The following is an 11,294-nucleotide window of genomic DNA, read 5'->3' as shown; positions in this document are numbered from 1 at the left end:
TGAAGACCAGTTTCACTTCATTAAAATGAAGGCCTCATCACAAGGCATGAAATTGCATGTTACAATTTCTTTTTTTGTGTTCCCAGTGTGAAAATAACTCTGCATCTACAGGTCAATTGGGCCTACTCCTCCTACAGGTTGGTTCAAGTTGTCTAAAGATACAGCAGCTAAAGATGAACTATCCATTCTGGAGCAGCGTTGTCACGAAATTAAGTATAACAGATCAGAAAGGAAAAAAAAAGATGTAGCCTAAGTGAGTTCTATTCAGTATTTGTTCTTGTTGGCATTTAAATCACACAGTGTGTCGAGAGCAGACCCACTCCCTCTCCATCTATCTCTCTCCCTGTCTCTCTCTCTCTCCCTCTCTCTCTCTCTCTCTCTCTCTCTCTCTCTCTCTCTCTCTCTGCAGAGCTGGCTGTCCGCTCTTCTCCCTGCTGCCATGGCTGCGGAGGCTGCAGGTCAGGATGATGTGACGACAGGCCCTGCGGACTTTACGGAAATGGAGGACAGGGTAAGTCGACTTTGATCATTTTGGGTGTGCTGTCCCAGCGTAGCTCAGGTTTCAGACCGTCTCTTGAACGCAGGCCCTGCATGGCACGCTGCTGCTGCTGCAGCAAGATGGAGAGCAACTCGATCTGCAGCGAGCGAGACGCACACCGGCCGCTGCGACGTCATGCATTTAATGTTGTGCGTGCATTTTTAAAGTCAAGAAATAAGGTTAAGAAAAGGGGGACGAGATGTTTGGTATTCAGTGAGACGATGGAGATCACATCCTGTCTGTGTGACGCGATGATGTGAAGGGGAGAAGTGAGAGTGCAGCAGCAGCAGCAGCAGCAGCAGCAGCAGCAGCTGGTCGCTCGGTGGATGTGGGGCTACCGGAACTCAGTTTACATATTACCGCCAGATCGGCCGTTCTTTCACGGATTGTGCCTCTCTCACTCGCCTGGTTGTTTTCCCCGGTAAGGGATTTGAACGCGCCTGTTTTGCCCGTTTTCTTCCACTTGGCGGTGACGCCAGCTGACAACAACTTGGCAGGCAAAGGTAGGGGCATTTATTTCCCCCCCTGATCAACAGAGCAGAGCCGCGAATGAATGAATGAATGAATGGATGGATGAATGGAAAGAGAGGCTTTGTGATTGAGGTCATTATCAGAGGAGAGTGTCCAGCAGGAGCCTGAGGATGCACAATGATTGTTTCTATAATGACAGGAACGTGGAACTGCGACTGTCTCTTCGTTTGCTGATTACCTAACAATTCTGCATTTGGATGAAATGTTTTTGACTTAAATTCTTCAAACAGAAGTTTACATAACCCAGAGTAAGTAGGTTTTAATTTGGAAACGTGGATTCATTTTATGCCATGGCAAGTTTTTCAGGCAAGTTGTAACCATGACACATTTGTTCAATATTTGTATTGTGCAAAAATGAATTTGCTCCCAAAAAACTCCTAATCTTCTCTGAGTTCTGACACCTGTTACAGCCGAGGATTCTGGGAGGGTGTGTGTGTGAGTTATAGGGTATTCTTAATGCTTTCTCCACCTGCTGACATAACTGAACCTGTTCCTCCACTTTGCATGGCGTTGGCAGAGATGTTTGTGTCATCTGATGTTCACATGCTTTTTAGTCCTTGTCTTCAGTCTCTGGACTCACTCATCAGCAGCTCTTCATCCTCTTTACTTCCTCCTTTTTTTTGGTCTCCATTTTCTCTCAGGGTGAGTGCTTGTTTAAGTTGTTTCTTTATCCTTCATCAAGTTAACGGTCCTGCCCATGAGTGTATCCTTTTTTTTTTTTTTTTTAAGAGTTATCTTAGAGATAGATCTGAACTGATCTTGAATTAGCTTTTGGTATATCACAACATGGGGTAATCCAAGCATAGTTCATTTCTCTGTTTGTATTCTGCAGATGTAGGCTATAGTGCCAAAGGTGAGGCAGACCAAATGTGTCAGATTACGCAATGCAATCGCCCTAATCTCCTCGCTGGAAAATGAGAGATGCTGGATTAAAAGCGGGAGTGGGTTGGAGACATGGGGGGGGGGACCCATAAAAGAATGCTGTTATAAGAGATTACTGGGCAAAGGATTGTTTTACGACCCAAATACTTAGTCTGCTGCAGCCTGACTTTTTATTGCCAGAAGCAAGATTCTTGTTGGACTTTCGAAGTTTCTTTTCTTTTCACACTTGCATTCTGGAAAAAAAAGTTTAATCCAGTGCCCACCTGGTTTGCAGTGTGAAGCCATTTCACACCACCAACACTCCTACTGATGGAGCTACACACTTCTGACAGGGATCACCTGAAGTGTTAGGTGTTATTGGTTGTTCAACTACTGTGATTTATTGCATGGTAGGATCTCTACCCAAGTTGTTGTTATTGAGCGGCTGTTGGCTCAGTTGGTAGAGTCGTCGCCTCTCAACTGCAATGTTGAGGGTTCGATCTCCAGCTGAGCAACATGTCCGATTCGCCTTGGGCAAGACACTTAACCCCACATTGCTCCCTCTGCTTCAGTGGTGGTGTATGAATGGATTAGTTACTTCTGATGGATGCTACTACATAGCGACCTCTACCATCAGTGTGTGAATGGGTGTGAATTGGTAGGTGTGGCATGCAGTGTAAAAGCGCTTTGAGTAGTCTGAAGCGCTTTATAAGCTCAAGTCCATTTACCATTTACCACTGAAGTCTTATTTGCAGGCGACACCCTCCTTTTAAAGTACCATCCTGTTTGTTTGATATCATTTGATACACCACTCTTTCGTTTATATTCGACACAGGAAAATACGAACTGCCAGAGAATATGTGTGACAAAGATTTTTTCTTGAACATACATTTTTAAAGAAATGGTAAATTCCCTCCAAATTGCAGGGAGAAAAAAACATTCAGCTAATTAACCTGATTCTGCCTTCGTCTGAGATAAATTTCTCTGATATATGATATCTTGAAGAAGGCATGTTTGAAACGTGTTGCATCCTCGAAAAACAAAAAGGAAAAGTAGAAAACCTGTGCCCTTCAGTAATGGCTGTGTTACGATGAAACCTTCAGACTTCAGACACACACAAAAAGAAGCTTGAGCCACCAGAGAAGTGCACTTTAGGAGAGCGCTCTGTTTAGCACCATAGAAAATCACATGACTTCAATAAAGTGCTGGTGCAAATCTGTTTTTTTCTTATCAGGGGGAAACAGGCGCACTGCTTGATGAGACAAAAGAAAAAATAAGTTCACTATGACTTCCTTTTCTACATGTCTACGATGAAACCGCTTCAAGCCTGAACACCCCCCCCCTTCCCCCGCAATAAATAGGAAGTAGAAGATTGAAAAATGCAATGAGAATATGATCTCAGTAACGTTCCCCATGTCTTTGTCTTCACTTTGGATCCTAAATAAATCACAGTGGTCAGTTGAGCGTAAAGTATTTTTTGCAATACAATCGTATGAAGTTTTGATCTTTTTACCACACAGAGTCATTCCAAAGATTTTCTTTTATCTTTTCAGGAAGCTTATTTTTTATTGATTCAGTGACTTTTTTTTAAATCTCACACTATTTAAACATTTCAACAAATGCTTCTTGGAGGAAGAGTGTAAAGAGCGATTGCATCACTGATATATATCAATTTGTTCAGTGGCTGATATGTGAACTTTCTTTGGCTCTGAACTGATCTCAAGACCTGCAAAACATACATCTCAAACATAGCATCACGTCTTAAAGCCACGAAACAAACAAGAGTACCTGCTGCGGTGCTTGTTCTGAAGTAAAGGAAAAAAAGTTATTCAAACAAAGATAAAGTGTGAGATATGAGGTGCAGTCTATAAGTATTAGTGTTATTAGTAGTAGCCTTTACACTGAATGTGCATATAGGAGACAACGTTCGGACAACGGCATCTCACGCTCTGTGCTGTGATGGATAGACAGACAGTCCTTTAAGATTTCTTTTGATCTTTAACAGTGTATTGTCTTCTCTTCCAGCTGAAAGAGGGGACTATGAAGGCTGACTTGGAAGCTTCTCTGCCTGCTGGACAGGGTGAGTATGCGATCCGGTGTCGAGACGTGTGCCGGTCTTACGGCAACCTGAAGGTCCTCAGCAACCTCAACTTGACTGTACCACAGGGACACATGTGAGTGAAGCGTGCAGACACAAATCTATCATCACAGCTATGTATTTATCTGTTTCTCTATTTTCTTCACTGCCACTTCTCTTTATTTCTTCTTGTTTTTTGGACATTTGTATATTTTTACACTGAGGAGTCATTTAGGCCTCAGAAAACACTGATAGGGTATCATGTAAAAATAACCACAAAGCAGGAACAAGACTACTTGTTTTAAAGCCTTATACCAACACTTTGAAGCTCTAATCAGGCACAAATTTGAAACGTAGCCTTCCCACTCAGAGGACTTGTTGTCCACTTGCTAATCAGCATAGCATTGTTGAGTGAAGTTTGCCTGTCCTGGCTGGAACCAGTCTGGTCGCCTCTGTCATGTATCGGCTGGCTGTTCAGTTAACAAATCCTAAATTTCCTTTAAGATGGTCAATTTAACGCTCCATAAATTCCTCAGTAAGTGTTGTGTTTCTGATCACGTTGCAAAGACATGTACAGTAAGGTTTCTAGATGGACATTGCAGTCCAACTCTACGTTTTGTACTTGTTGTCGATGTGTGTCATCCTTCTATGTGGTCTCGCAGCACGTGAGCTTAATAGTGAAGGATTTATGTGGCCTAAGGCATTTACAACATCACCTTTCTCACACACCTGCATTCCTGAAATGACCCTCTAGTTGACGAAGACTGGGGTAAAACAAAAACCATAACTCAGAAATAGTCAAATCTCTGCAAAGATTGTTTTTTTTCCCCCCTGAACTGTGCACAACAAACCATGGGGAAGTGATTCATGTAGGAGTCTTTCAGAGGCAAGAATGTTTCCTAACAGGTGGAAAATGAGTTAAATGACAAATCTGGTATAATGTTACACAGAAATGCTCACAGTTACATTTTTAGAGGCTTGGTGTTTGTTTTTTTTGTTTTTGTTTCATTCAAATTCCAAAATAATTTAGCATTATCAGCCTGCTAATGAGACTTAATTAGTTGTACCAAAGTCTCACAATACATTAACTTAACTTCCTTTACTTTCATTTTCTGGCAGCCAGCAAATATTTCCACAACTTTTGACCTCAAGTATTGAATTGATAGCTGCGGTTTCTTAGTCCTGACGTAGGCAGTATAGAACTGTTTTGATGTGGATATAGACACAGGCTAAATGTATCCTCTCCTTTAGCCTTCATGCTAAGCTGATATTCAGCTAGTTCTCTTGTCATAGCTCCACAGTCCATACTTAAATCAACACAGGCTTTTGGGGACCAAGTAAACACACTGTTGCCTATTTACATTTGCAAAAAGATAAGCAAACATATTTCAAGTCAGCTGATGAATGTTAATCCAATAATCCTTCTCTTTTCAGCTTTATTTTTGGTCTCCGCCAACTCCTCTGGGGAATACTTGACTCTTTAGCAGCTCAGTACTCCCACGTTTAGAGTTGTATATCAGTCTCATTTCAGTCTTAGCTTAAAAAGCAAAGTGTGTCTCCAAAAATGTCACAAAAAGCTTTCAAAAACTTTGGCTGTACACTCTATGAACTGTACAAGTATAGAGTTAACTTCTCTTACCTGACAATCGTTTACATTGTCTAAGTGAAGGGCTTCTAAAAGCCTCTGAATGTCGTCTCTGTTGGCTTTTATCTTATATGGTCATCTGGTTATCTTCACATGCTTATGAACAAACATGGACTGTATCTGTTTCCGTTGTGGAACTCACTAAGCTGCTTGCATCCTTGCGCATACTGTGTGTGTGCAGAAAACTCTCCTAAATGGTCCGCTTATTTATATAAATTCAAAGTTTAAAAGTAAGCATACCATTTGGAGTCTGTGATTGTGCAGTTTTCTTTAAAAAAAAAAAAAATAGACGATAAACAAAACAAAACCAATCTGACAGCTCAGACCTGTAAAGCTGTCATGAACTTGCTGTAGTTTTATCTGGTCATCGCTTTTGATTCTGCGTTGCAGTTATGGCCTGTTGGGGCCCAGTGGATGTGGGAAGACAACACTGCTCAAATGCATGGTGGGAACACTGAAAATCTCGCGGGGTAACATCACTGTGCTGGGGAAGCCACCTGCGTTTCCGGGTCATGACGTGCCGGGGAGGATGGTGGGATACATGCCGCAGGTAAACACCACATCTTCAAATATGTCTTTCACACATTAGGCAGATATAAAGTTTGTGCTTTTTATGCAAATGAACCACTTTGTGAGGACTGTCTGAAAGCTCTCTTGCTCTTGCTCACTGCTCTTTGTCAGCATTTACTCAAATTGCTCCGTCAATCAGCTCAACCGTAAGCCTTTTTTTATTTGTCTAGCTCGGGGTTTTTCAAGAAAACTCTCACCACAACATTCACATCAGGGAGCTACTCTCTACAGCCTGAAGTGTCTCACTCAGGGACTTCTTCAATTTAGCTTCTGCTGCAAACAGTGGTCTGCACCTGTACTCTCATTATCGTCACACTGGGTATCTGATGAACCTGATAACACACACATGCCGTGTGTATCCTGTAGCATCACATCCATCTCTGTAGGAAGTGATCTGTGACCCAGAGAGGAGGAAATGTGACACCTCATCTGTTCTTCAACTGTTGCTCTGCTGTGATGAACTTGGCTCTTACGGTCTGGAGCCACTATGTAATAAACCCCACTGACTCGTGACTTTTGTCTCACACAAAGGCGCTAGAAAATATACAATGCAACTCATTCGATGCAATGGAAAAATGTGCAGATGTACCACTATTTAAGCCGTTAATCCTTTAAGATTAAAAACATACTTCAGAACTCTGGGCAGTAATCCTTCCGAACTCTTAAGAAAACGTGAAGTCAAAGGTCTCAGAGGGCAGCAGAGCAAACGCAGCTCGGCAGATCATGTTCAGCTGAAATATTAATGAATTATACATTTTTTCCTAAGCATTGTTTTGTGGTGGATATTGTTTTCCTGTGGGTTACCAGAAAAATCATTAAACATTTACCATAATTAATTTGAATCGTTCAATTTATCATCAAGGGATTATTGGGGAGAGATGTCTGCAGACCAAAGGGCTGGGTAATGGTTAGCAATCTGTTTTAGCTCTGAATGAACTCGTTCTGTTGCACAGTATTGAGACACATCAATGGGCAAAAGTTGGACTGACATACTTTATCATAATTGTAATCTTCTGTTTCTTTTCTGTCATTAAGCAGTTTTATGTGTACCATTTTTGTGCGTGTTTAATTTTGATGCAGATCTTGTAAATTGTTATGATTGGACGCTTGAATTTACATTTCTTAAGGTATAAAAAAAGTTTTCTGGGAATCAGGTTGTTATTTCTCAAAGTCATGCCCAAAAAAACTCATTGTGGAAGACACGTGATCTGTGGCGTTATAATCCATCAAATAGACAGATAAGAGATCAAGGGTTTGCACATTGTTGATGCTTTGCAGCTACTATAGTCCTTTTCATTCTGCACAGCGGGAGCTCCACATACACACACAGTCAGACATGCACACACACACACAACGTTGTGCTCCCTCGCCGGCTAAGCTGATCCCATCTCGCTTTTGTAACGTCTCCGTTACTACCTGTGAATACGGGGGTTGGGATGAAAATATCGCCCCTGGAAACGGCAGTCTGAATAGGGCTATTACTTCAACCACAGCAAGTTACATCTAGAGTTGAGGTCAGGATAATAAGAAAAAAAACTACAATCAAACATGTAGTAAGTGATATCCTTCTCTTCTGATCAGTCTGTGACCACTGTGATAAAATAAACAAATACTTAAAAAATACTCTCTGTCTTGCACAGGAGCTCGCATTGTACAATGAGTTCACCATCAGCGACACCCTGACCTTCTTTGGCCGAATCCATGGCCTGACATCAAAGGAAAGGAAGGCTCGCATGGATTTTCTGGTTGACTTTTTGGATCTACCTCAGAAGAACAGTCTGGTTCGCAATCTCAGGTAAAAGCACACATTTGTGATAGCAGGAGCAATGTAACTCAGTTTTGTTGTGCCTTATTAAACTGTGGAAACATGAATCTTATTGTGGAAACACTCAACTAAATATCTTTAATTTACTGCAGGTGAACTTTGGACAACATTGTCAAACAATAGACAAAAGTACTCCAACAAAAATACATTAAACATAGGCACTTTCAGCTATCATCAACAAGCTTCAGTGATTGGATACTAAGAATGTATTTTGACTCATTGAAGTCCACTTATTGAAAACATACCTGCATATTCACAACATTAGATCTGTTTTTGGGCAGTAATTGAAGTGTAATATTAGATGAGGTCTTGGTTTACAGTGTGGTGAACTGAGATCAATGTTTGCTACCAGTGGACTTTGACCTGAATTACATGAAAAATGGTCCCACTTTTCTCTGCAGGTTGTAAACCCAGGACTCATAAAACAATTTGTCATAGTCCTTGTCACCGCGGTAGTTGGTTTTAATATATTATTGATTTTTCTTGTGCTTGGAAGATATTTGGTTAAATCACCTAATTCACTAATACAAGATGACAAATAAAGTGCTTCTTTTTTTTAGAGTATTTATTGAAGGTCAAATGCATAGCACTTAAAATTGACCATTGAAAATAAAAATTGATTAGATATAAGTAACAAATCATAACCAATTATTAAGTTTATTAGAGAGCTATGACTTTAAACTTACTCATTATTTCAACAGGAAAGAAGTTTTTAAGAATATAAACTAAAATCAAACTTGGATTTGTTGGTTATTAGAGTGAACTCAATGTCATAACTAAGAGAGAGTTCTTTCACTAGTTTTTGTTTTAAACTCTTCATTAGGAGAAGTTCCCTAGATGGAATACAAAAAAACTTTATTTCTCCCTTTTGGTGCAAAATGTACTGGATTTCATATTTTTTTGAGTCACCTGAGTCCCTCAAAGATCCCCTCAAGAAACGATCAAGTCTCACTAGATGGCTTTATCCTGTGTAGTTAAGAAATTGTATAAAAATGTCTCCTTTCTTGTTTTTTTCGTTATTCACCCAATATTTAACCCTAGCTTTAACCCATGACCTGATTGGCTGCTCAGTTTGCAATGTGCAACATGTTTATCATCCCATTAAACTACTGATCTTATATGAAGTGTTCTGCTCCCACAACATCATGAAGCTCGGTGCTCTAATTTTTGAGATAAACCTTCTAAAATAAGCTAAAACTATTTTTATCCTTTTAACATAGGAACATCCTACAAAGACCAAAAGGCTTGTTCTCTTACCATAAATGGAAATTAAATGTTAAGTGTTTGGGATTTGACCACATATTTTTGTTGGATTTCAGCCTGAAACATTGAGTTATTTTTGAAGACATAAATGTCAAATCCAGTCTGTAATATGTCAAAGAAAACTGACAGTGTAGTCTTTAAGCCACCCATAAAACCAATAAAGGTGCTCAGTTACTTTTCTTATTTTTAATATTCTGCTGTTATCAAAAAAAGAACAATCAGCATCATTTGTTGCAGCTCTTTATCCCTGAATCATTACAAAGAGCATCCTGTTCCTGAAGAGGCTAATCAAACCACCTTTCACTAGACGTTCATGGACTATTGATATCGTCATGGGTGTAGGAGTCAGTTGTACTGAGATCAACAAAACTCCTTCAGGAAGAGAAAATTCAATGTAGAGAAGATTTATTTTGTTTCAGGGTTTACATTATAATGTTATATTAATTTTTAAATGTGTAAATGATGTCCTCACGTGTAACACTGCAGCTGTTTGTGACACAAAAGTTGTTAAACTGTTCCCAATAGCCTACATAAAATGAAAGATATTCCTGGTATGAAAAAACGCACACTGTGGCATGTGAACTCATCCTCTGTTTCTGCTTTCTATCATCCTTAATTTGTATTTCTTAAATTCAATCTAGAATCAAACAGCTCATTTTGTGAAACATTTAAAAATATGCACTTTAGAAAAATTATATATATTCAGAAAAAAATGATTTTTTTTATAGAGCCCCTTCCTCCCATTGCCAGGTCGCACTGTTTCCCTCTGTGTCGTCTGACAGGTTTGTCTTGCAGGTTTTTTTTCTGTTCCACTTCTGGAGTGAGACTTCAGTAATGAACTGTAGGGACGTGGGACAAGACTCACCTCTGACCTGGTTTTGTATCTCACTTGTTTTCGTGTTTGTGTGTTTGTTACAGTGGAGGTCAGAGACGCAGGGTGTCTCTTGGGGCGGCTCTACTTCAGAATCCAGAGCTGCTCATCCTTGATGAACCCACGGTTGGAGTCGACCCTGTGCTCAGGGCCAAGTATGTAACCCACCAGAACAGCTGTAAAATCCTGGCAAAATACGATTTCAGAATCTTAATACCTGTAGGGATGTGTGTGGCAATACTTTCCGTAATCGTGGGGTATTCCCATGATGCAATTTCTCACAAGTGAGTTTCATTTTGTTTGATTTGCTACTGTAGTCCAAGATAAGGGGCAGCAGCAGCTCAGTCTGTAGAACCGGAGGGTCACTGGTTCAAGTCCCAGTGCGGACCAAACTATGTTTGTCTGGCTGATGGAGAGGTGGCAAGTCAATTCCCAAGTACTGCAGAGGTGCCCTTGAGCACCGAACCCTCAACAGGAGCGCTCCCTGTGTAGCAGTGTGTAGCAGCCCCACTCTCACATCTCTCCAATAATGCATGTCCACAGGTCCTTTTCGTGCATGTGTGTAACACTGGCCTATGTGTGGGAGTAGCATGTCTCTCTCTGATAACCAGAATTTCCCTTCATATAAGTGTGAAAAAAAGTAATGAAATAACTTGGCTTAGTTGAACGTCAAACAGTGAAAATAAAAGTTGGAACGTATATGGACTCTTCATCATTGCAGAATAACATTTTGTGTAATGTTTTTTTGTTCCATTTCACTCTGCTTAATTTAACCAGAAAAAAAACCTGATAATTAAGTCGGTTTATATTCATTATTATATTCATTACTATGTTATCGTTCAATCTTTTGGCATGTGAAAGCTAGATCATTCTTTCAAATGATATCAAACACAGCTTCATTATGCATTAAACAGTGTTCAAGTTTCTCACATGATAAGATGATTGCTTCATTATAACAACTTTACGACCACAGCAGAACTGAAACTGGTGTTTAAAGAGTAGTGTGAAAAGTCTGAAAGCATGCTGTGTTCCCTCTGTAGGTTTTTTTTTTTATCTAATTTTTTAAAAGTAACCTGTTAGAAGCAGATGGTTGGCAGGAAAAACAGCTGCTTG

At 40.1% G+C, this 11,294-nt stretch overlaps 1 protein-coding gene across 2 annotated transcripts in view; it reads left to right on the top strand.

Annotated features, from left to right (window-relative positions):
* Nucleotides 1-356: 356 nt before the first annotated feature.
* abch1 (ATP-binding cassette, sub-family H, member 1) overlaps nt 357-11,294 on the top strand; it is a 29,765-nt gene continuing 18,827 nt past the window's right edge. Inside the window, exons 1-5 of one of the 2 annotated variants that reach the window (XM_020639042.3) lie at nt 357-511; nt 3,956-4,104; nt 6,043-6,202; nt 7,863-8,017; nt 10,229-10,336. In XM_020639042.3, the coding sequence (XP_020494698.3) occupies nt 440-511; nt 3,956-4,104; nt 6,043-6,202; nt 7,863-8,017; nt 10,229-10,336 (644 nt within the window). In that variant the 5' untranslated portion in view covers nt 357-439. Of the gene's footprint in view, nt 512-757; nt 1,042-3,955; nt 4,105-6,042; nt 6,203-7,862; nt 8,018-10,228; nt 10,337-11,294 lie in introns of those variants that run through there. The other variant, XM_065959512.1, reaches the window with a different exon arrangement.

The sequence above is a fragment of the Labrus bergylta genome, chromosome 10, assembly GCF_963930695.1.
Source record: "Labrus bergylta chromosome 10, fLabBer1.1, whole genome shotgun sequence".
In the NCBI taxonomy this organism is placed as follows: Eukaryota; Metazoa; Chordata; class Actinopteri; order Labriformes; family Labridae; genus Labrus; species Labrus bergylta.
This window is presented reverse-complemented; position numbering and strand designations above follow the sequence as displayed.